The following is a 25,802-nucleotide window of genomic DNA, read 5'->3' as shown; positions in this document are numbered from 1 at the left end:
GCTGCAGTGGACGATATGCAAAGCAAGGGCTTTAATAAATTGTGTGATTGATTATCAAAATCAAGCATACACATATTTGATGGCGCTGAGTCCTGGAGTCTTCTCTTGTTGTACTGTTTTTGGTTGATGGTTAGGCTTTTCTACCGTCTGAATCCAGTGACCTGCAACATGCACAGGACTGGTCGTAACGTTTATGGCCACTTATCAATAGCTACGAATGTGAACATTCAAAGGATTGTAAGGAGTCGCCTGTGAGAGCAACTTACACCGAAGCCATTTCTGCAACTACGATATGGAAAACAACCTCTAGCTCCATGTCTTCCGCTCCGCCTTGCATATGCTGCTGCTCCAGACATGCTGACACTCAAGGATATTATAATGCATTCTCCTACTCCCTCCAATGCATCTGGGACATTTCTACACATGCAACAAGTATGTGGACTGATCATGCAAATATGACAGACTCAGTTACCTCCACTGAATATAATCTGCTATTGCCTCCAAAGAATTTGGAGACATTTCCAAACAAGCAAATGTGTGAGAACTAGTTACAAAAGGACAATGCACTGAGCTATAGCCACTAAAAATAATGTCCACCTGCCTTCTAAGATGTTTCTTTTCAAGCAACAAGTAGGCGGACTGGACACACAAAGACGACACATTCAGTTACAGCCACGAAATATATGATCTTTCCTGCCTTTGAATAATTGTATGGCTTTACTGTGCAATCAACAAGTATCCAGGCTAGCTGCAAACACATGACACACATACACTGAGTTAAAACCAGTGAATCGAATGTCCCACTGCCTCCAAAGAATTATGAGCCATTCCGATGCATCCTCCATGTGTGTGTACTAACCACACAAATATGTCACACATTTACAACCGCTTAATGCAATCTACTCCTGCTTCCAAAGAATGACAATGCTTTTGTACGTGAACAACAAGCATGTGGACTGGACAAACAAAACGACACAAAACCGGGTTATAGACCCTGGGTGTAAACTCCTGCCTTCCACTCCATGTAAACCATTTTGTGGTGTTACTTTCCTCTACATGACACGCAAAGGCACATGAATTTATATCATACAAGGTAGTCACTGGGATTGTCCCCCTGGTACTGATATGGGGCACTTTTTTTACAGCCAGTGAACATAATCTCATCCTAACGGTTCCATGTGTTAATATCCCCGCAGAAATATCACCATACAAAAATATCACCATATTTGTGCGGTGATATTAAGCCATGGAACCTGCGGGGAACAACCCCGCACTCCCCATATTATTTTAAAGTAAAGGGAGGGGGGACACCCCCACAACCCCTGCTCCCAATAACCCCAGATATTATCTCCACTAAAAATATCACCTATGGCCGTTCCCGACGACCATATATACGGCGATATTTTTGGTGGGGATAATATTACATGATATCATCCTAACTCCCAAGAATTATAGGGATTTTACATGCAAACAACATACATGTGAACAGGCCACAAAAGGACAATACACTCAGTAACAGCCGCAGAATATAATCTCTCCCGCCTCAAAATGATTGTAAAATTTATCTATGCAAGCAAATGCTAGTGGGCTAGCAAATAAAAGATGACACACTATGTTACAGTCACTGAATATAATCTCCTCCTCCCTCCAAATATTTCTATGATTTTTCTGAGGAAGCAAAATGTCTTTTCTATTCAACAATTGGTCACACAAAAAAAAAAAAAAAACGCTCAGTTAAATCCATTGATGTATTTGATCTGATCAGATAAATGGCACACTCAGTTAGATTCACTGAACAGAATATCCTCCCGCCGCCAAAGAATTCTAAGACTTTTCTAAGCAAGCAGAAAATATGTGGTCTATCAACAGAAGGCAGCACACTTAGTGCAGCCACTAAACATATTGTCCTCCTGCTTCCAAGGAATTATAAGACTTGGCTACATAAGCAACAGGTATGTGCACTGAGCAGAAAAGGATGTCATACAGAGTTATTACAATGGAATGTTCTCTCCTGCTGCATCCTAGCAATTCTAAGACCTTCGTTTACAAGCAACACGTATATGGGATGGCCACATACATTATTTAGTCATAGATAAAGCATGGAACATGTGTTTGACATCTTATCTATATGCCACAGCATTGACAAGGGAGGACTCAGAAGCCCATTTTAATCTGTGACGTTTATCCTGCAATGGGCTACAAAGGTTTGCTGCTGTTTTAGTCCCGTTTAAAAAAAAAATTAAAAAATCACAAAACTTGGAGTACTGACAACTTTCATTGAATTAATTTAAATTATATGCTGAGATGGAATAATGAGCATCTAAATGTGCATTGATCATCACGTAATAAAAAAGGAAAAAGTAGTGCAACTAACACAATGAGAGTTTTACACCCACTGGTGGTCTGCAAGCAATGCAGTGCTGTGATCATCTTATCTTACACATATACAGCTACACAACATATCTTCTAGCAAAAAGCTATGTTTACGTAACAGGGAAACTTTAAGCGTTATTTATGAACATTTGCTATACAGTAATAATACTTAAAGGAATTCTATATATATTGTATATGAACATGTTTTATCTACAGTGATTTGGTGAAAGTGCTACAGAAATAACAATGTATTGTTATTACTATTAGTAGTATTACAATTATTATGTCCATTCCAAATGCTTTGAAATGGACATTGGACAAGAAGAGTTATTACAAAGCAGTGTGCTTGAGATGTTTGGCATGGATTGGGACCTTGCACAATGTGTGCCCCTGTATGTATGGTGTCTGATGCTCAGTTCTAAGGGGAAAATCCGATTAATCATTCACTATCACATTCATGTAAGCATTTAGAAACAATAACATAAATCAGAGAAAGTTGCTGGTTTAATTGAAGGGAAAGAGTGGGTTGTGCCAATCTCAGCTTCTCTCAGATTGAAGTGTGCCAAATCTGGCCGGTCTCAGGGCTTACCCTTGCTAGAGGTGGTAGGGTAGATAAGAAACGCCAAGTACATCCTTAAAGAGTTGAAATATAAAGGACAAAGTCAAACTAAATACCTTTATGATTACAAGCAGAATCCACTACGAGCCTAGTGGTAGTAAGAAGGAGTAAGATGTATCTGGATCAGAGTAATGTATTCACAACCATGCATAGGGTGTTGTATGAGGATACTATAGGCTTCATTGTATGGGTTGGTGGAGATTATAAATGTCCTCAGAAATGTACACTATTCGTCTAGGGCTGAGACATGGCTGAGGGTGGACCTACCGGCATGTGGTTGTATCTAGTAAGCAATGTTACATTAACCCGTATTATTTGGTCTGGGGCGACTTCTATCAAGCAGGGTCTGGTCACTGTCAGCTGTGGTATAGCTCATGGGAAGAGATCCCACCTCTCACATGCGGCAAGCCTGCCCTAGGCAAGTTCAAACCCTGGCAGACTTGTCTCGGCGCTTCATCTTTCTACCATTGATACATTTAGTGGAACTCATTTGGGAAATAACTATTAATGCAGCACTTAGAATGTAGAATGAACCCGTGTACAAAAACCCAATACTGTTATTTTTTGTATTGTTATGACTTGGTTTACAATTCAAACCTTTCACAATTTCAAAACACGTCAGTCTTAAGCATACAATACATTCACACCAATTAACATGAAAAAGAGAGAAGTAACTTCCTTCGTTAAAAATGACATTACTTTCACAGATAACATCTACTAATACGCGTTTAACCTAAGCTCTCTGTCATTGTGACTATGCGGTTAGTCCTGAATCATACTCTGTTATTACAATGACGATAACGTATTCCAGGGAGGCCCTGCTCTCTCTCAGAGGTACAGAGCACGGCACACTATAATCATGCACACTGAAAATAATTACATCATCTAATATCATTTGTGAAATACCTGTGGCTACTGTGGACTTTACCCCGGCACCCCCATTGACATTAGCTTTGATTAATGCAAGAACTGCCATTAGGAATGCTATTGCCATCAATGATTTTATTTGCACAACCAATCTGGATATTCTTTTTATAACTAAATCATGGTTTCCTACCACCTGTACAACATCCTTCCATCTTTTAGTACCAGAGCACTTCCAGATTAAATAGCCCAATAGGGAGACCCAGAAAGGAGGGGAAGGGGGGTTGATTGCTATTTTGGCAGAAAACACTCTTGAGGTGTTACGTTTTCATTCCCTGAACTGGGAAATAACATCCCAGATACTGGCCTGTACCTATCGCCTGACCCCCCCAATGAATCCTGCCAATTGATTGTTTGTTATAGACCCCCGGCTCCAGCCAGCTCTTTTTTTAGATACTCTTGATGCCTATCTGGTCACAGAAGCACTTTGCCATTGGAAGTTGATCATTTTAGGTGACCTCAATATATGGTGCAACAACCCTGAAGAAGTAGATTGAAGATATTTGAATGATATTCTGCAATCACACGATCTTCAATTATTATCCAACCTGCCAACTCACACTGGCGGACACTGCCTGAATCCACACTGTTCATAAGCATCAATTCATGCCAAAATGAAAATATGCCAGTCAGTTGGTCTGACCACTTTATGGTGCATTTTACTATGGCTAATAACTGTACACCATGTAGAAAGAACATGAGTGCCAATCTAGAACTGCTCCGATGAAGAAAAGGACCTGGATCGTATCTCCAGTGAAGAATTATTAGGTGACCTCACAGCGACACAACCTGATATGACTTGTACAGCACTATACACCAATCTGATGTCACAGCTGCAAGCCAACTGTGACATAACCGCTCCCGCAAAACTCTTAAGAAACTTTGTAAGAGAAATAACTAATTGAAAGTTGATGAATTGAACATTCTTAAGGGTATTTACCAAAAGAAGGAAATAAGATGGCTCAGGACCAGAGACATAACTGATCGCCTTGAAGCTAAACTTGCCTTGAATACATATCAGAAAGAAATGATGACAGCAAAATCCTTATTCCTTCAAAAGCAAATCGATCTTGCTGATAACCGACCTAAAGGTTTGTTCAAGGCAATCAGATATTTTACTAGTCCCATTTGCACTAATATTAGCCTACCTGCATCACAAAAAATGGTTCATGAATTTAACGCTTTCTTTCTGGGAAAAATGTATTTGATTAAGACCAATATTGATGCTCAGTCTGCTGCTCCACAATCCAATCTGATCATTGAGGGAGCACACTCCGAGATGCAAGCCACCTCTCCTAAATGTGTCTGTCTATCAGTAGGCTTAGACAGCATTGCTAACTCGATAAGCAATCTTAAACCTGCCCACTTCAGCTATGACCCTATTCCCGCCTACTTGGCTTAACAGCATGCACATGCGCTCAGTGGGATTATTCTGGCTCTGGTAAATGCCTCCTTAACCCAAAGCTCTGTTCCGTCGGAATTGAAAATATCTTACCTCACGCCTCTTCTGAAAACAACCAACATTGGATCACAAAATATTGTCCAATTATCACCCTATTGCTGGTTTTCTGTGGCCTGCATACATTCTGGAAACAATTGTGACCACGCAGCTACAGAACTTCCTCTAAGACCACAACATCCTGGACTCATATCAGTCAGGATTTAGGCCAGGCCACGGCACCAAGATGGCACTAACAGCTATCTGGGATGACTTGCTCTAGGCTGCCGATGTCAGTGACATTAGCATTCTTGTCATGCAAGACTTGTCGGCAGCCTTCGACATAGTCGATTTCGACACTCTTACGTCAAGATTATCGCTACTGACACAGATCGCCAGTGATGCACTCAAAGGGTTCACTTCTTTCTTGACAGACAGTTTTCAGCAGGTCAAAGCAGGTCCATACCTGTCTGATTCATTACATGTCACCTGTGGATTGCTCTAGGGCTCTTCTCTGTCTCCGCTGTTGTTTAATGTCTACATCCGCCCATTGCTTAACATCTTTTCCCATTTTGATCTATACTATCATTCATATGCTGATGACACCAAGATCTATGTCCGGCTAAAGCAACCACTGGAGGCAATGGAGTGAGTTTTAACATGTGCAGACAAAATACAAAGCTGGATGCTGGAAAACAAGCTCCAACTGAACCCATCTAAAAAAGAGATTATCACCGTTGGCTTGAAAAAGAAGCTAGCAAATGTTTTACACTCTTGTGATCCCAACTAAATTTACCCAGACAGTGAAACATCTTGGCTGCATCCAGCATGAGCTGCAATTTACATATTAACCAGATTGTTAAATCCGTACATTTTCAACTTCATCTTCTCAAGCCTTTACTTCCTCTCATTTCTGAGAAGGGCCGTCATATTGCAGTTGGCACACTGACAAATTCTAAGCCAGACTTTTGTAATGCCCTTCTGATGGGTATACCGAGATACCATCTGCAGTGATTGCAGGTTGCTCAGAATTCTGCGGTGAGACTGATCTTTGCGCTACCCAACAAATCAGCCAATCTCGCAGTTTGGAAAAAGCCTTCACTGGCTTCCAGTACTGCAGATGATTTTGTGCAAAATCCTATGCATGGTTTTTAAATGTATTCATCTCTTGGCCCCAGCCTATCTGTTATCTAAGATTGTAATTCACTGCCCTAACCGATCCCTGCGATCCATGGGACAAGGTCTCTTGGTGGTCTGCTTTTCTAGGACCACAACCTGGGGGGAGGCAGATGGTTTTTCCTTGTTAGCCCTTGGCCTTGGAAATGCCTCCATCTGAACTAACGGCAAATTGAATCTTTGTCTATTTTCAGAAAAAAACTGAAAACATATCTGTTTATATAAATCCCTCTTCCCGTCTAAAGCAAATAATCTATATCTGCGTGACCTATGATCTGTATTACGGTTTAATCTACGCCCAGATGCAGGTTCCTCCACGCTCCCCTTGGGATATGCGCGCTATAAGTCCTAAAATCAAATCAAATCTAAACCAGCTCATAATAATCTTTCACGGGGAGATTCAAGAAACAAGTAAAGTGCATTCTACCTACTAACAAGCTATACTTCCTACAGTGTATCACAGCCCAAATAGTTAATACCATAAAGCTACACTGGTATAAAACAGTCTCTAAATTCAAGTAGGTTTATGATGGAACAAATGTCAGTGCAAAGCAGCGTTGTCCAATATCATTTGAATTAATTTGGAAGTAGCCAAAGTCAATAGGTGAGGTTTGCTGAGGAAATTCTTCGCCAAAACCAATCGGTCCTTATAGAGTCCGTTGAGTGAAAAAAAGGGGCTGAGAAAAAGTTGGTGATGTTGTATAGTGCTGTATAGTGTCTGAGCAAATGTCTCCATGATTCTGAATGTCCTGGTTTATTGCAAAATGTACACGAATCAGTTAGAACACGTGGCTGTGCGTGAATGTTCACTATTTCAGTACACAATAAGATATTCAATTGGAACCTTAAAATAATATCTCTGTAGTAAGTACTTGGAAACGTACATATGGATCCAGGCAGCGAGCCAAGGTTTTTTTCTTCGTCATAAAGCAACTTGTAAAGTTTGAAATGAGGCAATGTCTCATGTGTAATAATCCAATCCCACTCCCACAATTTGTGTTTAACCTGATTAGGGCACTGAATAAGGTTCGATGAATTAACATTAAAATCATTGAAAAGGGCGTCACAAGCAGATGTATGTTCATTTAGCCAGAAACTCTTGCTAGGTCTACTGCAGGAGTATAAGTCTACACAGAGTGTGTTCTTGGGAGGAATGAAAATAGGTTGCATTGTATTTGGGATCTTAGAGAGTTAAGTCCTAGTTCGAAGTGGATTGCAGAAACAGGAATGCAATTTGGGATACCTAAACCGATCTCCACACTAGGTCTTCAGGTGTAGCCAGGAATGGCCAGCCGGTCACAAACCATAATTACAATCTATAAAAATTAGGCTGGGAATTACTTTTCCATTACAGAAACGAATTAATGGGATACTGGAAAATTGGTAGTATCTATGTCGGTTTTCTTTCACTTGTGTTGCAGGTAAGAGCGCCCTCTGCCACAGATGTTTGTTTGTTTGTTCATTCATTTATATTGCACGCCAGACCCGAAGGTATGAGGGCGCAGGAGCAGCAAGGTTATTCTCAGCTTAGTTACAGTGCTGTACATTAATTTACAGTGTATACATAAGTTAATACAGATACAATGGATACAGTGAAATACAGTTTACGGTTATACATATTTACAAAGTTTACAAAGGCAAGTCAGTTATTGGTCATTGTTCTTTAACCACTGAATGTAATTACGTCTAAAGTGTGGGTATGTTTGCGGTGTCCTTAAAGAGGGTGGTAAGGAGTTCCAATGTTGGGCTGCTTTCACCTGGAAGTTGTTGCTGCCCATTTTGGTTCGTTTGAACCTGGGAACTGTGAGCAGGTTAGCATTGCTAGTTCTAGTGGGCCTATTAGAGGTGTATCTTATTCTGTTGGCTAGGTAGCGGGGGGATGCATTATTGAGACGTTTGTGTGTTAAGGAGGCTACTTTGAGCCAAATTTTATCGGTGGTTGAGAGCCAGTTATGGGTTCTCCTGATGTTAGAGATGTGTTCTCTCTTGGGAATGCTAAGCGCTGCTCTGAGAGCATTATTTTGTAGGGGCTGATTTTTATTGGTAACCTGTTTGTTGGCTCCTACGTAAAGGGCGTTGCAATAATCCAGTTTCGATAGTACATGGGCTCTGGCTAGGGTGATGCAGTTCTGAGTGGACAGGAAGGGTTTGGCTGCTCTTATAAGTTTACATGTGTAGGTTGTGGTGGAGGCCATGGAGCTAACCTGTTTATGGAAGGAGAGGGCGGAGTCCAGGTAGATACCTAGGGTTTTCAGTTCCTTGGCTACCTTGATGGGATTGCCATCTATAATGGTGTAGTTGTGGTTCAGTTTGTTTAGATTTGGGGTGGATCCGAGGATGATGAGTTCAGTCTTGTCATCTTTCAGGCATAGACTGTGGGAAGCCATCCATGCCTGGATGATGAGGTACACCTTGTTCACCAAGGCCAAATCCTTGTTGTAATCTCCCGTCAACGGGATGAGGATCTGGGTATCATTGCCGTAATTAGTGTAGGTAATACCCAGACCGTCAAGATCATCAAACAGGGGCTTCGTGAATACGTTGTACAGTGTGGGGGAGACGCATGAACCTTGGGGGACCCCACATGTGATGGGGATGGGGTCAGCGGAAGTCTGGATCCCTCGAGGCACCAAGAAAAGGAGGTCAGTTTTCTTTTACTCGCAAAGTGAGTTATGTTAGTTGTGTGGGTATTTGTCTCAAGTTAATTCATAAGTAGGTGCGTCTTCCATGAGGTAAGGGCTACACTGGTATGAAACAGTCGCTACATTCAAGTAGATTTACAATGCAACAAGTGTCAGAACTAAGTAGCGTTGTCCAACATCATTTTAATTAATTTGGCAGTAGCCAAAGGCAATGGGTGAGGTTCACTGAGGACATTCTTCACCAAAACCAATTGGTCACTACAGAGTTCCTTGAGTGAACAAAGGAGCTAACATAAAGGAGGCAATGTTATGTAGTGTTGTATAGTGCATCGGCAAATGTCTCCATGATTCAGACTGTCCTGGATTATTGCAAAATGTACACAATTCAGTTAGAAGATGTGGCTGAGCTTGAAGGTTCACTATTTCACTGCACAATAAGATATTCAATCATAGCCTTAAAGAAATATCTCTGTAGTAATACTTGGAAATTTACATAGGTATCCAGGCAGGGAGCCAAGATTTGTTTCTTCTTCATAAAGCCAATGACCCATGGGGGGTGTAGCCAAGCAGAAGAAAGTCCTCTGCATATGCTAACCATTGCACATGCAGAGATGCTATTTTAGGAAGAAAACCGCCAGAGGGGTCGAAGGCTTCATCTAAATCAGAGCTATAGAGATTGAAAAGGCAGAGAGTGAGAATGCAACCCTGCCTTAGTTCTCGATAGGTAGGTATAGCTGCTGGCAAAGCACCCAAATGGTTCAGTCTGATCTCAACCATTGAATTAGAATGAAGGTGGATTATTATATTTAGCAGACGATGGGGTAAGCCCCAGGAAGCCAGTTTATGCCAGAGGCGAGATTAGTCGACCCAATCAAAAGCTGCATAGAGATCAACGGTGGCAACATAGATGTCTGTAGATTTGTTGGAAACATGATAAAATGCCATTGTTGAGCTGAGTACCCACTAAGTGTCTGGAGCCTGTGTGAAACTTTGGCAGACAGCAGGCGTTACTGCCCAATTTTCCAGTTCAACCAGAATTATGGAGGCAAAGTGCTTGCTATTAGCATCCAATAAAACAATAAAATGATAATTTTGGCCCAAAATTCTGTTCCCCTTAAAAATAGGAAAAATGTGGCCTTTGTGCTAAGTCGGGGAGAAATGTATGCGTATACACTATGGAGTTGAACAAGTGGAATAGAATCTCCGCCCTAGCCTCAGGTGAGCTTCCTATGGTGGTGCTGGGAACAACGTCAGGACATGCAGCTCATGAATTGTTGAACCGCATGATGAGCTTATAAATGAGGTCCTTGTCAAAGTGCAACATCCATAGTCCAATGGAGATTGAACAGTACCACATGGGCCTTACGATTACATGATGCCTTCAGAAAAGATCAGTCGGTACTGTGAGAAATCTGAAGGTATCTCCCTGACTAGTCCCTCTGTTCTGTCATCCATGTGTCTAGGACACGGCCATCGCTATTGGATCCAGTTCCTGGGGGTGGACCAGTGCGGGAGGATTACCTGGATGGGGGCCCTCTGGGAGTGGAAGGGGCACACCGATGGGTGCGACACAGTATTCTCCTTCTTATAACACCTTTTCCCCATCCTACCATGTAGGACACAAATACTTTCTCAAGACATGAAAGACAACGGACTAACACCAGAGCCATTTACCTGACTTGTCCCAACACAAGGGTCAGGCAAAGCCAGGCAATTGACCAGAATCACACACCTGACAGCCCCTTCCGTTCCCCAAAGGGGTAAAAGGTGCAGCACAAGAGCACACTACAAGCAAGGCAGATCGCACGACGCGATGGCTATCCCAGTACGGCAGTTCAACAGCAGAAGAAAGGTGGTGAGAACCGAAGGGGCGACAAGGAGAGAAGCAACCTTGCCCTTTCCGAGCCAGACCCGCAAAACCTCTGTGAAAGAAATCATAAGGCCGCAAACAATAGCCAACGTGTGTTGCAGCAGATGTCAACGGTACACAGAGCCCTCCTACACTGATAAGCAGGACAGGCAGAGACGTTTGCTACCCTGGTACCACGCTTGACTCCAAAGACAAGAAAAGCCAAGCATTTCATCACAGCTGGTGAGTCGAAAGAAGACCCGATAAGAAACCACATTGTGTTGAATGAATGTTGCGAATGGCAAATTAAGAGAAATCAAAGTACTGTTAACGTCTCAGGGGAAAACAGCAGAAGAGGGGTCGGGCACCACGTGGGTGCTCACTCGAGAGACTCTGGTTGATTCTCCTACTGTTAAAACTACTGATCCCAGAAGGCCTTAGGAGAGCTGGAAGGAAAAGGTCAAAGTAGTCAGACAGGGTTCTAGCAAAACCCCCTGAACAGTGGGAAGTCTTTGAGTAATTGGAAAACGAAGGGAAGCGAATCCCGAATAGTGTGAAAGAAAAAGGAACTGTGTGGTTGGCAAGAGTGAACCCAGAGGAGGCATGCCTGCAGAACGGGGCGAAGCATGATGCCCCAATAAACATTGTGTTGACAAGAGTGAACCCGACAGAGAGATGTCCACAGTGGGTTGTCTAAAAGGACATTAAGACAGGTGCAGGAACAGGAAATAGTGATCTTGACAGAGGGAGGCTAACGTTCGAGAAGGGTCTGAACCCGGAAGAGGGAGATCCAGGGGTGAAAAGCCATCACCCAACGTACATACGGAAAGGGACTTTTTGTTGGGTAATTTGAACAAATCATATCCTCGGAGGCCAGAGACTTTTTGTATAAAAGAGACTTAACCATCGAAGAACCTGATACCTGAGAAAGGAACGTTCGTCTCGTGATGGTAAAGCTCGAGAGTGTGCTGTGCTCAGGAGTCCCACCTTGTCCCATGCTCAAAACGTGGGGAAGGGAGAACCCAGGCTACCACATCCTGACTTATCATTTTGTGAACACTTCTTTCTTTCTTATGAACCCTATCCCACACTCTTTTTTTATTTAGTTGCAAGGATTGACAATAGGTTTTTTAGTATAGACCCTTTTTATTTGACGAGATGCCACTAGGACTGCCTAATTATTATTTGATGGTCATAGCCTGCTCACATCTTAGATTTAGGTTTAGATTAGGCGTTTTTCCAACCTACCTATACAGTTTAATGAACACCCTTGAACTGTGATCACTTGTATCTGTCTCTACTGTTGCCACCATGAGTTCCCTACAGTACCCTCAGTAAAAACCTTTTGTGAAATAGGAAGTTTTATGAGCAGGAGTCATTGATGTTAATGGCCAAGAAGGGTAACAGGAGGCTTTGTCGTGGAACAAATGGTTGAATCCGATTTAATCAAATTCTTTTAAACAACTTCTGCTGCAAATATATGTGGGAGGTGGGTTTAGGTGAATAACTACTGTAGGGGTTTTGGGGGGGGGTCGAGGGCGTCTCCTCTGCATATATTTGTGGGAAAGTTAAAAAAATAAAATCAATGAAATATTCGAATAAAGCTGCAGCAGACTGGAAGATGAAAGAGCTTGCAACAGCCTCTGGCAGAGGCTATCATATTGCAGCAATGGATACATTCTGTGTCAAACGATATATACATCAAACAGCTACTGTGCTTTGTAAATGGTTGTTGAGGTTTTTATGCCACAACTTAAGGTCAATGGTACTGTAGAAATCATGACAACTATGTCAATTCTTATTGCCAACCTGGCTCTAACAGACGACTTTTAGATGAATGAAACAGAATGCCAACACTGTCTTTCACTCCCAGGACCTAGGGAGCATCGGTTCTGAAAATTAATAATAAAATATAATATAATATACAGTCGTTTATAGCAGATATAGCCTGCAACAGTAGGCACTGCCAAATTCCCACCAGATTTGGAGGAGAAGGGGGCTGCCTGCAGAGTCTATGCACTGTCCCTCCTAAATATAACATTGCAGAACATAAAGACAGTTGTCAAAACCATCACACTACCAGGGATACAATGCACTGCACAGAAATGGCCACACTTGGAAAATTGCATAAGAAAAGGAACAGTAAATGGCCACCACAATACAGAGCTATATAGATTCAAGAATTGAGGCTCCTAATGTGATCCCGGGCGTGGCGTGAAAGCGTTTTGCACCCCGGTATTTACTGGGGTGCAAATAGTTTTCTTTTATTTTTCTTCTGACATGAGATTACCTCAGTACAAGCCCATCTCCCAAGGGAGAAAAAAAAATGGCCGCGCTCATTGTACTTGAAAAGGCACTAGGTCCCTTTATGGATGACGGCAGCCATGGAAAACATGATCCAAAAGGGCCGCTGTAATCTGAAAAGGCCTTTTCTATTTCAATGGCGGCTGCCAGATGGCAGGAGATCAGGGTCCCGCTGGTAAGTGGGGGTTGGGAATGGGAATTGGGTGATTTGGGGGTGGTGGGGAGGAAACAGGGGGATGCTCCCTGTTGCCTCCCACATTAGAAAATAAAGGGGAAAAAAGCGCCACCCAAAGAAGGGCCTCGGGTGGCTAGGACAGCTGGCAGGGATTGTGTATTCTCGCCGGCTGTTCCAGCCACCTGATTGGGTGAGCGCTATTCCCCAGGTGTGAATCGACTTAGGCTAATCGTTAACAATCTGTATAATGTACATCATATATGCATAACTTGAGTGTTCACTTACACATTCTCATTAATAGTCAGCATTACTGTGTGCTTTCCATACCAACCAATTTTACTATAGCATAATCACAAATAATCATACTTCACAGGATGGTTTTGTTTGCAGCAAATGGTCTATGCCTAAATGGGGAAAAAAAGGAAATGTTGCTAGTAAATAAACTAGACAACAACTATAGTTCCTTCAGCATCGAGTACACCATCATTAAAACTTCAGACACAGTCAAAACACTCGGAGTCTATCTGGACTCCACCCTATCAATGGACAGGCAAGTCAGCGCCATCTCATCTGCGGCAGCACTCACATCAAAAATCATAAACGCTGTGAGACAATATACCTATCCCATAAAAATTGCCTCAACATTGCAAGGGCCACAACTGGTGCAAAACTAGACTACTGCACCATTCTACTCCTAGGCACCTCCAATAATCAACAGATTACAAATCGCACAAAACAGTGCCCTCAGAGCTGCACTCAGTATACCCAAGAGAGAGCACATTTCCCAGGCACGGAAAGATGCCCATTGGCTCCCGGTCAAAGAACGTATAACATTCAAAGCCCTCACTATCACACACAGATGGATCGCCCAGTCTGCCCCAGCATACCTAGTGGAAAGAATACACCAATCACCAGCCCACAGACTGAAACGTGACCAATACTCACACCAACTCTCAGTCCTTGCATTCAACAGAGCAAAAGCAGGTGGCTCTAGCTTTGAGGTCCTAGCCCCCAAAGCCTGGAACTCACTCCCACTCAGTCTAACAAAGGAAAATCCCTGACAACCTTTAGGAAAGCTCTAAAAATAAAGTTGTTCAACTAGACCTCCTTGTCAAACATTGTCTATAACACTTTCCCTCTGAAACCTGTAACTCCTCTTTACATTGTCATCTACCGTCTATATCTGCTCCCGCAACAATGTATAACCTGCACCAAGTGTATACCCTGTATAACAAGCACCAAGTGAATATCCTGTAACAGCGCCATGATGCCTCCGGGCCGCTGGGCGCTTTATAAATCCAAATAAATAAAATAAAATAAATGAATATACTAGTCTGCTTTCTCCATTTCATCTATCACTCATGTTGTAAGGGGCACATGGCATTATATCGAATGCGAAAAAATTTAAAAATACAATATTCTTTCCCCTGCAAGATATTCCCAGCAGTGTCTTTTCAGAAGAAATCTAATTACAATAAAGAATAACATTATATTAGAGAGTCGACACCAGCGACTCTGTAGTTATGGTTATGTTTGTGTTTCCGTAGGACCGGGACATTTAAGATGTTAATAACTTCAGCACCATTTGACAGACCTGCACTATACTTGGTAAAATAAATATAGTTGTGCACCCTGAGTTCTTTTTTTTTTTTAAACCTGAGGTTCCCAGTTTGGCCTTGTGGAGTTGCCAACTAGTCTCTGGTAGTTTGCTGGTGCCCTTTGGATGCAAGAAGTTAGGTCCATAAAGAAATATTCTTGTCTGAAATGTACAAGATGTTACTCAGTAATTGTAATTGTTTATTTGTATAGCGCTTATACACAAGTGAAGTGCTTCAAAGTAACACTACCTCTTAACAAAACTACAGTAACACTACAGGTAACAGTACCTCTTAACAAACGATGTCTGTTTCCTTAATCATCATGCCCCAGTACAACTCCCTGGATAGTAGCCTTGAGTTGTCCTGTTTTCATTGGCAGAAGAACCACCTGCTCCCCATTTAATATACTACTACATCTAAGAAAGGCCAACCATTCCTCAGCAGAATAATTCACACCACAGTGGGGCCTTCCACATGTAACACCCGAAACCTAGGTGTTGGCTCTGAGGGAACAGTAGATTCACGTTAATTTGACATAACCTCTGGTACATTTGATCTCATATGATAAAAGCCTGACAAATTATTGTTGCCCTTTAAGCTGAGCTGAAGGTCTATCTCTTCTATGGTCCTTACCTTCAAATCTCCTGTTTAGGAAAGAGTACCAGCTAGAGGGATGAGATTGGGGGTCGAGGAAATGAATTGTGCATAGGTGTCTTAGAATGCACATATGTACTCAGTCAAAATACTTATAACTCTATGCCTCAAGGGCAATGTGGTTCTTTGCTGCTATTGTCAAAGTGAGAGATAATGCTGCGACACCGCAATAGTGAGGTGCACTATTTTTCTTTATTGACTGTCCAGACGTAATTGCTACATTAGAGATCACTGGTAATGTTTACATTTTCTTCCTTTGAACCCAGCAAATAAGTTCTCCCCACCTGCTCTCATTCTTTGGGCTTCCTCCCACTCTCTGCAGTAGGAGAGCAATGTCTCCCTTTCTTCTATTCTTACAAGAGTTCTTCTGATGCATGCTTGTCCCTGTAGTGCAGAGGAACAAAGGAAGCCTCAGTATTGAAATTCATCACCTTTCTTATATCCCTTCTCTATCCCTGGGTTCTCTTTGCAGGGCTTTGTAAAAGAGCCAGGGCTAGAGTCCATGGCAAGTTTAGGCGACCACATAACTAGTGTATATCATATGAATGTATGCACGCTCTCACGCTTTTGAGCATTAATAGTGCATAGTATACTCCCCATACTCATTTGGAGGACTGCAAACGTAGCTATACCGCCATGCCAAAGTGTGAACATTCATCCAAAAATGCTGACAGGATAGTGCTTCTTACATTGAGGAGAGCAGACTGTGTTCCTTGTTGAGGCCTAGAACTTGATTGAACTTGATTGACTTGTGTGCAAATAGTGTAAATAGTCTGTGTATGGTACTTGCAGATCCGCTAGCTATCAGAGTGCTAGTTGCTGCCAAGCTTCTGATATGTTTGTATCCTTAATCCTGATCCCTTGTCAAGGTGAATCAGAGCCTAATTCAGATGCAATGATTGCAAACGCCTGGTCTCGCAAGGAGTTACAGCCTCCCTGGAACCTTGCACGCAGCTAGTATAGGCAGTGGGCACACTTGACCAGTTCAATAGGGGAACCCTTAGCATGGCCTGGGAGGCGCACACCTTCCTCTCCGAAGACTCTCGCTGTTGAGTCTCCCACACCCTCGAGCCTTTCACAAGGCCACCTGCACAGTCTGATTCCTAGCGGAAGCAGTGATGCATATTTTCCGGTCCTCCTATACATGAGGCCAGAGACAGTGAGATATTGCCTCCAGTCTGGGGGCATGTACTTCAGGTGTTTCCTCTGACTAGGACACTGCAGTTTCTCTGAGTCTTGCAGGGAGACAAATTCTACAAAGATGGTACAGAGTGATGGTGGCGCAGTTCGATGTGTGTAAATAATAAACTGCAGCTAAGTGAATGGGATTTATCACGCATATCCCAATGGCCAACATGTACTAGCTCCCCTGTAATTCCCACTTTCACTTGAGTTGGGCATGTGGCTTTGTTCAGAGTCGGTTTCTGGCTACTCGGGCCACTTAATCGATTTCCTATGTAACTTGCACAACATCTGGACTCCCATATGTGCTGCAACAGTGGAGACTTGTGGTATTGTGTTTGTCTGGGAACCCAGAATCCTGCAATGCCACCAATATTGACCCCTCTCCCCACATGCACTTGAACTATGAACTGGTACCCCGCACACTGAGCTCAGCCTCATCTTCAGCACAGCATTGTTGCTCCCACCAAGGGCTGGACTCATTATTGCACATCTGGGGCAAGCAAAAGGCAGCGTCTTTTCTTGCGGTGCTCGGGTCAGGCATTGGAGGGTATTTCACCAGTTCACCAATAAATATTCTTACCTAGTTAAAATCCTGCAGGTGCATGGGGCTTGTTGATATTACCGGAAATAAGAGTGGAGGAGCCCTTACTAGCAGCTGAGGTCAAAAGATGTACCGAAGACCCAGCAACACGTCTCACGTTCGGGTGCCTCCCTTGGGCTTGGCAGGACAGCTCCCTCTCTGTCAGAAAGCAGCGGAGGCCCTGCACTCAAAACCAACACTGACCTTTTCTTTGAAATGAAAAGCGCATATATATCACTCATTACCACCGCCTTTGACCACTTCTAGGCATTTGTGAATTTTTGGGGAGAAAAGGTAATCAATCATTAAAGATCGAAAAGGTTTTTTCCAGCCATGTCTTTATTTAGCAGAATGCACGGCGCCGGGGCAGGCGCAGATTTGTTTTGCGATTGTCTCCGAGATAGGGATCTCAAAGGTGGAATACATTTTTAGGGTAACTTCAGAGCTTGCGCGTGAGTGTTTTCTTTATCAGTCACCTGTCTCCATTTGGCATTCACAGAGAGTAAACCAAAGTCTGCAATGTGTTACTTGCCTCCACTTGAGAGCTGAACTAAATATCACTTGGGGCCTGATTTATGGAAAATGTTCCCAGTTCAAAAGTGAATTTGCACTGCTGAAAAGTGACTTTGCACTGCCGACACAAACCCTGATTCATGGAACCGTACAAAGTATTTGTGCCGTGCAAAGTCCAAGAAAAGTCATTTTATACTGCAAAAATGACTATTCGCTGACTTTGCCCTTCAAAAATACACTTTGCACGGTTCCATGAATCAGGGTTTAAGTCGGCATGCAAAGTCACTTTTCAGCAGTGCAAAGTCACTTTGAACCGGGCAAATATTCCATGAATCGGGCCTGATTGAAGTTGGAGGAGGATATATATGTAATGCCCTTTAATAGCATCTCCCTGTTCAGCTCTGCTGCTGCCGTTTTAAAGATTGGCGTGGGGTTTAGTTTAGCTTCTTTATTTGTAAAGCGCGGCCGCGGCCAAACCCTCAGGTAACTGGGCGCATTAGTCTTGAGGAACAACATAGTTACAGAAAGGTTGCACATGAGAGAAGCATAACGGCAAATACAGTGGGTAGCACAAAGACCGGGTTACAGAGTGGTCCAGTTCGTGGTACAGGCTAAGTTACAATGTGCAGAATGGAGGTTCCAGAATGCAGTATGGGTGTGCATGCAGGTATCATTCTATTGAGTAGTAAGCCAGTATTTCCAGGGTGCCCCTATGCAGGACGTGAGAGGGTAATTGTTTGGGGGTGGAGGAATGCAATGAGAGCACACCTGTCTACCACAGGCCTCGCTGAGCTCTGCACTTGTGCATTTCAGTATTGCACTTTTAAAGTGATTTGCTGTGTCTTGAAAGGTCTCGAATGTTCGGTTAGGTACCCAAGTGCACCATACATTCTGAAAGTCTTCCCCGTGTGCTGCACTTCGGTGCCAAACACAAGCCCTATTCCTCTTTTGAAGTGCATAGAACTGGAATTCGCTTGACTGTTTGCAAAAGAGAAACATACAAATTAAATCTCCAATCTAAATGATGGCAATATACATTTCTACGCCACTGTGGGGATATAGGGATAACCTTTTGGTTGAAGCCCCGGAGCTTCTTTGCGGAGCTGGAGGCCAGAGCTCACTAGCCATGCACTCTTCTAGTGTTTTCCTGTGGGTGTGCCACCCCAGGATTGCACCTAAATCTCAGTGCCCAACTCTTTCTCTTTAGGTCTATGGCCCGAAGCAGGGTCTCAGTTTCCCCTATTTCTGTGAGGGAGCAAACTGGTCTGATGTCCTCCATGAGCGAGAAATGCAGCCAATAGACCCCACCCGTTTCCAGATGAGTGTATGGTAGCAACATTCAAAAGGGTGAGGGTCTGCTTGATGGGGAGGGTTAGTCCACTCTCTATTCTTCCCCTACATTGCCACTTTGTCTTTGGGGTCACTGGCCACATGGGGATCCCCAACTACAGTCCCATTTCCCTGTCATTTTGTTCAGGGCATGTAGCATTGTCATTGCTGCGCTATCCTCTGCAGTAGCACAGTGCCTGTGAGTGTAGACGCTGGCCTGGCAATGCATGCCACCTCGGCCACAGGCGATGCTGCAAAAAGGTATTGCCGGACTTCGGGTCCCACCGCAGTGTCACAGAAGGTGATGGGCACAGTCCTTCTCCATGGCTGTCTGTGAAGGGGTGCCTTTATTTACCCAATTACAGACCCTCCCTTGAGACTTTTGCATATATTGTAGTTGTAGTTATGGCAAAAGTCCTATGGACCTGAGAAATAGGATTCAGGAGAGGCAATGTTCTATGCTGCTGAGATCTAGTAGAGGTATGCTGCTCCAGATACCACGAGCAAATCCTGAGCGAGCAGGAAGATTCTCCTTTAGGTTTTTAGCTCTGATACTCTGGAATACATTACCCATTAACCTGAGATTGGATTCCTCTCATTTATCTTTTAAAAGGGTCTTTATCTTTCAATGATTTTGTATTTTAATGTTCTCTGTTTTTATTCTGGTAGTTTTAAACTGTTATATTTAGACCGTGTTTTATTGCTTTGTATCTGTGACTTTTTGCATTTTATTGATTTTGCGTATTTGTTTGGCATTTTGTGTGCGGCCACTTGACTTCGGGCCTAAGGAGCATTATAGGTGCTCAACCATAAACATAAACATTTGCACATTTACGTTTTGTGTCTTCAAAAGGTGGTTCTTGCTCTGCCATAATAGAACATAACTTTCAATCTTCTGGTTATGTTTTAAGAGCATTGTGTGTGAAGAGCTATTGCTAAAACAACAATATTATTTATTATTTGAAATCCATTATGTTGACTTTCTGTCATATTTTACAGAACTGGATGATCAAAATAACATGTTTCTCTTTTTTTCAAGAAACAATTCCCAAGGAATCTCTTCTTCACCTCTCAATGCGATGGGGCCTGGTGAAGCTTTCCAAGTTCCTCGTTGCTTCGCCTGGTGGCACCTTAGCATTAGCTTCGCCCAATGAAGAAGGAGCGACACCATTGGATTTAGCTTCACGGAACGGACACACCAAACTTGTTGAAATCTTTTCAAAGTAAGTGTTTGCTTATTGGACACGTCAATGACAGATATAACCAGTAACTAGGTCTTTGACAAGGCACTGGTAAACATCAATATTGCAATCCATGCCTGCTTGTCCCCACCTCCATCCCGCAAGATTATAAAGGACTGGTGGCAGCAAAGTTGAAGAACATCAGTACATAATCTGCTCTGAAGGATTACCCAAGGTCCATCATATTAACACTCCTTCAAATGGCCACAAGGTGTGCAATCTGTGTCAAATATCAACCTAACCAAAGATTGAAACATATCTACTAGCCATTGCATACAGTGCACACATATCCAAATGATCAACCTCTGAGGTTTTACTCAAAACATGAATGCAAAATATCCACCATTAAAAAATGCCCAAATGGTAAGGGAGTGCTTTGCTAATGAGGAGAGATCCCCCACACAACTAGTTTCCAGTGGAAACCCCTCTAACTTCCTTCCTCACTCCACCTGCCCCTAACACAGATTGAAAACCATGTCTTTATTTTTAACTATAAGATGTGGTAATGGTACAATTGGTATAACTCAGTATGAATTTTATTTGTAGCCTGCTTTTATGGAAGAAAGTGCCATTGGCTGTGAAGGGGACAAGAAAGACAGCCCATTTTGGAAAAGATCCTAAAGCCCGGCTTTGCAATCTTTTTCCAAAATGGGCCATCTTCCTGGTAAGAGCCAAATGGGCTATCTTTGAACATGGTAACAGCAATGCATTGCATTGGATCGAGAATGCGAGGTGTAGCAGCGGAGAGCACCTCAGCCTTTGAGTATCTAAACATCAGTATTACTGAGAACTTGGCTTAAAACCCTATCTAGAAAAGGCCACACACAAATAAAACTGCAGGTCGGTCACCTTGGGAAGGTGCTGTCTCAGGCCAATTCACAGCCAGGCTGACCTATTGAGGGAGGGAAAACCTCATCTCATGTTTGGCCAAACACTAGTAGACCTTAGGGCCATCCAAAGGAATATTTGGAAAAAGATATTCAACTACCAAAAGATGGTACCAAATCTGTAGATAAAAAATATGTGTGATATAAATGTGTAATAAATAGCAGCCGAGTCTCTTTGATCTGATCGGGCAGGTATTTGTGGATCCAGCAAAGAAAAATGCATGGTCCAGAGAGTCTGCAGAATACAATACTCATGTTCTTCATCAGTAAAAGTGCATAATAGAGAGCTTGATCCATCTTGGGAATGAAAAAGACATATCAAGATAGAAATCCAGTGAACATAATCTCATGCTTTAGATACAGTGACATAAGATGTATGTCTATTGCTTAAAAGAAAACTACTCACTTTTATTTTGCTTGTTTTTTTGCTTTAAATTGTTACCACACAGTACGGGGGAGACTCCCCGCAGCACCTCTTCTACATCTCCCCACTCGCTACACCATCACCACCAATAATGCTTACCCCGACTCACCACTCACCATCTACATTTTGGTGGTATAAAAGGCAAAAAACAAGGAAGAAAGATTTTAGCTGTTTTTGGTCGAAAAATAACCTCACTACCCGGAAATATCTTACTTGCAGAAGTGCCTTTTGGGATGCTGGGTTCTTACATCGTATATCTAACAACACTAACAACCATGACAAGGGAAGGGTCTTTGCCTTAGCAGAGATGATCATTGTTGAAAACATAGGGCCCGATTCACAAAGAATTTCACTGAAACTAATCAGGAGATGCACTGATCATCGCAGATGAGCTCCTTCAATCTTATACCTTTTTCACAAAGCTGAACTCTGGAGCAAATCTAGATCTGACTGGAGCATCTTTGAGATGCACGGGGACAGTTTCGATTCATAAAGATTATCTCAGAGATGCTCCTGGGAGCCCTAGATTTGCCCTTATTGTAGGCATTGGTATGAGGTTGCATATCTGGTGCTCAGGGCATCTTCTGGTTTGTTCCAGTGCAAACCTTTATGAATAGAGCCCATGTACTGCAAATTCAGTTTAATGACAAGAGTGAATTCCAAATGTCTTTGCAGAAACAATAAATTACAGCCCATAGAGAACCTTTCTCAACTTTCCTCATGAAAACTTCTTCACCAGGGGACTAGAGAGGGATGGAAGAATACCCGAGCTTCATCTGGAAGGAAAGTGAGAAAGAAGCTTAAACCAGCTGCAATAAACCTAGAAATGAATTAATAGCAGGCAGGAATGGCAGGAGGCATGTTGAATTGTGGGAGTTGTGAAAAGCTTTATCCCCCGTTCCACCCTACCCCCTTCGCCCCCCCGCCACCCATCACTAGTTATGGGTGTTTTTCTTTGCCCTACTGTCTCTCATCTAACATTAGTTTCTACTCCCTGAGGAAACTGATGACAAAGGCACTTTCCTGTTCAGGGAAATGACATGCTTGAAATTGTCTTCGTGTACACATCTCTCACTTTATCCTAATCCTTTGTATGCAAGTCTTTAGGCCGGACGCATTAGTGAAAACTCAACTGTTTGCTGGTCGACAAGGAAATAATGAGCTGTGGGAAGTTGGAAGACGCTAGGAACCTTGAGTGATCTGAATATATTCATGACCCCTTCCTTTAAAATTGCGCTTAAAGATGACTCTTGTTTTAGACCAACGTGCTTAGAAAATGCTTTCAGAATGGAAGAATCGATCCTTTACTTTTATTAAAATTTAAATGTAGGAAGAATTGTCAATCCCAATTACAATGTGTCGTGTCACTCCTTCTATCATGTTTTGTTGCCTGTTAAATGTTCATGGCTCACCAATATGTGCACACGCGTTCTGCAAAACTTCCAATTGCAATATGCATGTTTTTCACTTCTCGTGGTGCGGGTATATGCACAGGCAATACGTTTTTTAAATCTGATTTAAAAAATGGACCTGAAACCTACCCTCTCTGGCTTGGCAACATGTTTTATTTTCAGTGAGTGAAATGAGTGATTGGCATGGTCCGATATTTTTTCTGATGTTGATCTTCTGGAGTCCTTGTAGCTCGCCTTTAATCACCTTCATACCGGACCTGGATCTTCTGAACTTGGCTGGCTCATACCAATTGCATTTCCTGAAATAATTTATATGTGGGGAGACAAGCGAAGCAGAAACTGAGTGGGGTGCACACTTACCATAGGGGTACATGACCATGGCATAGTGCACCGTTGTATGTCCTACATTCAGTCATGAATGCAAAAATCTCTGGATTTCATAGGGAGTCCTGTACTAGTTGTCCCATTTCCCACATCACACGCTGTGACCATCGGACATCTAGTCATATGCACAACAGTGTTCAAAGGGCAGCATAGAAAGATGTTGGTATTCAGACAGACTAGGATCTGTACCATTTGATTCTCCAGATATTTTAGTCTACAACGCCCATGAGCCCTAGAAAGCCTAGTCAATGATGAGGGATCATGAGAGTCGTAATGTAGGGGCGTGGCCAGCACGCATGCCGTGAGGACAGACTTCCACGGAGCTCCGTCCGTGATCCTGAGTTAAACGAACTGCTTTCGCTTAACCCATGTCCGTAACGCTATATAAATACTAAAATCCCGCAGGGGAACCGATTGCCCGCACTCGACAGCAAGCTCAGGTGGAATCGGTGAGCATACGCCGGAGAACGGGAAGCCTGACGCGGAGCCCCCTGCGCCTTCAAGATGGCGGCGCCCACTGCGGAGTGTCACTGACCCGGACTCGCCCGCCCAGGCAATCCGGCGGACCGCAGCGGCTGAGGGAGCCAAGACGGAGGAGCTTGCTGCCTGCGCCACCTGGCATTGAGGTCCCCCGCAGCCGCGGAGGACAGAGATCGAAGGAGCGGGTGCGTGGGCGCGACCCGGAAGAAGGATCTCCCATCGAAGACCCAGGATCGTGGGTCTCGGAATCGAGCCCGAGCCGCCGACCCACCCGCAAGAAGGTGAGACCGGGCGGACCTCCGACTGGGCGAAGGCGCGGGGAGCGCAACCGCAGGCGGAGGGCCCTTGAACTACGCCGAAAGCGGGACTGGGCCCCCCTCTAGCGTCCGATCTTGCCTTGATTCCCCAGCGGCTCAAGGGTGAACTGAACGCCCGTCCCTGAGGCCCTGAATTAACTCCTGCGAGGGGGCCTGGTCTAGCCCAGTAGGGCCCCTGCCGCCCCTGATCCAGAAATAAGCAAACCACCCCCAAAAATCTCCCATTGAAGACTCAGGATCGAGGGACTCGGAATCGAACCCGGGCGCCGACCCACCCGCAAGAAGGTGAGACCGGGCGGGCCTCCGACTGGGCGGGAATCCATTCACAGCACTAAAGCCCAGAGAAGTAGGGTGAACATTATAGGGACCGGAGTCCCCAAGCTGCCCTGTTCATAGGAGGCGAGACAACATCTCCCCGCCGCAGACGACCCAGGAATCGGAACTCACCCGAATACAGACTGTGGTCTCAGACAGATCTGCACCACTGCGTCTGCAAGCCCGAGGACTTCCAAAACCCACGTCCACAAGCTCCTGTAAACTGGTCTCGGAAACGCGACCTACTCGAGACAGCGGAAGAGCCGGGGTTGCGTCCCTACGAAAACCAGCAAACAGAGGCCGGAGCCCGACCTGCACTCCGCACGAGACTGCATTTACAGCCTCCAGGGCAAGAGATGTCTCCCCTCAAGGCCAAACCGAAACTAGTCACGATGGACTCCTTCACAACAATCAGATCTCAAAGACAATCAACACAACAAGATCAAGAGTCCCCCGAAAATCCGCCTCAACAGGAAGAGGACCTTAAACACACGCAGGTCCTCCAAGCAATAGCTGCCCTTCGCACATCACTCGAGGGACGACTGGAAGAGGTGAAGTCAGATATACAACTCATGCGCCAGGATGCCCGCAACCTAACGGAACGAGTCACGGTGGCTGAGACCACCCTGCATGAAAATGTTGAAGTCACCCGAGATCTAAAGAAGACGGTTAGAGAGTTGGAACAAAAGGTGACAAGATTGGAGGCCCGCTCTGAGGATGCTGAAGGTCGTGCGCGCCGTAACAACATCCGTATACTGGGGGTTCCCGAGGATCTAGAAGGCCCAGACCCGACGACCTTCATTGAGACGCTCCTGCAACAAGAGATAGGAGCGGGAAACCTCTCCCAGGGGTTCTCTGTTGAAAGGGCCCACAGGTCTCTCCAGAGGCGTCCCCCGCCCGGATCCCATCCCCGGCCAATCATAGCTAAGATCTTAAACTTCAGAGATCGCGAAACCATACTTCGGTTCTCCAGAGAGGGCGGA

General features: G+C 43.9%; 1 protein-coding gene across 4 annotated transcripts in view; it reads left to right on the top strand.

Annotated features, from left to right (window-relative positions):
* ARHGEF28 (Rho guanine nucleotide exchange factor 28) overlaps positions 1-25,802 on the top strand; it is a 1,591,074-nt gene that overhangs the window by 770,709 nt on the left and 794,563 nt on the right. For all 4 annotated transcript variants that reach the window (XM_069627491.1, XM_069627492.1, XM_069627490.1 and 1 more), the window contains exon 6: positions 20,399-20,582. In XM_069627491.1, the coding sequence (XP_069483592.1) occupies positions 20,399-20,582 (184 nt within the window). The remainder of the gene's footprint in view (positions 1-20,398; positions 20,583-25,802) is intronic.

This window comes from Ambystoma mexicanum, chromosome 6p (assembly GCF_040938575.1).
Source record: "Ambystoma mexicanum isolate Mex_15411 chromosome 6p, UKY_AmexF1_1, whole genome shotgun sequence".
NCBI classification, from domain to species: domain Eukaryota; kingdom Metazoa; phylum Chordata; class Amphibia; order Caudata; family Ambystomatidae; genus Ambystoma; species Ambystoma mexicanum.
The sequence above is the reverse complement of the archived record's forward strand: the minus strand, read 5'-3'. Positions and strand labels throughout refer to the sequence as shown.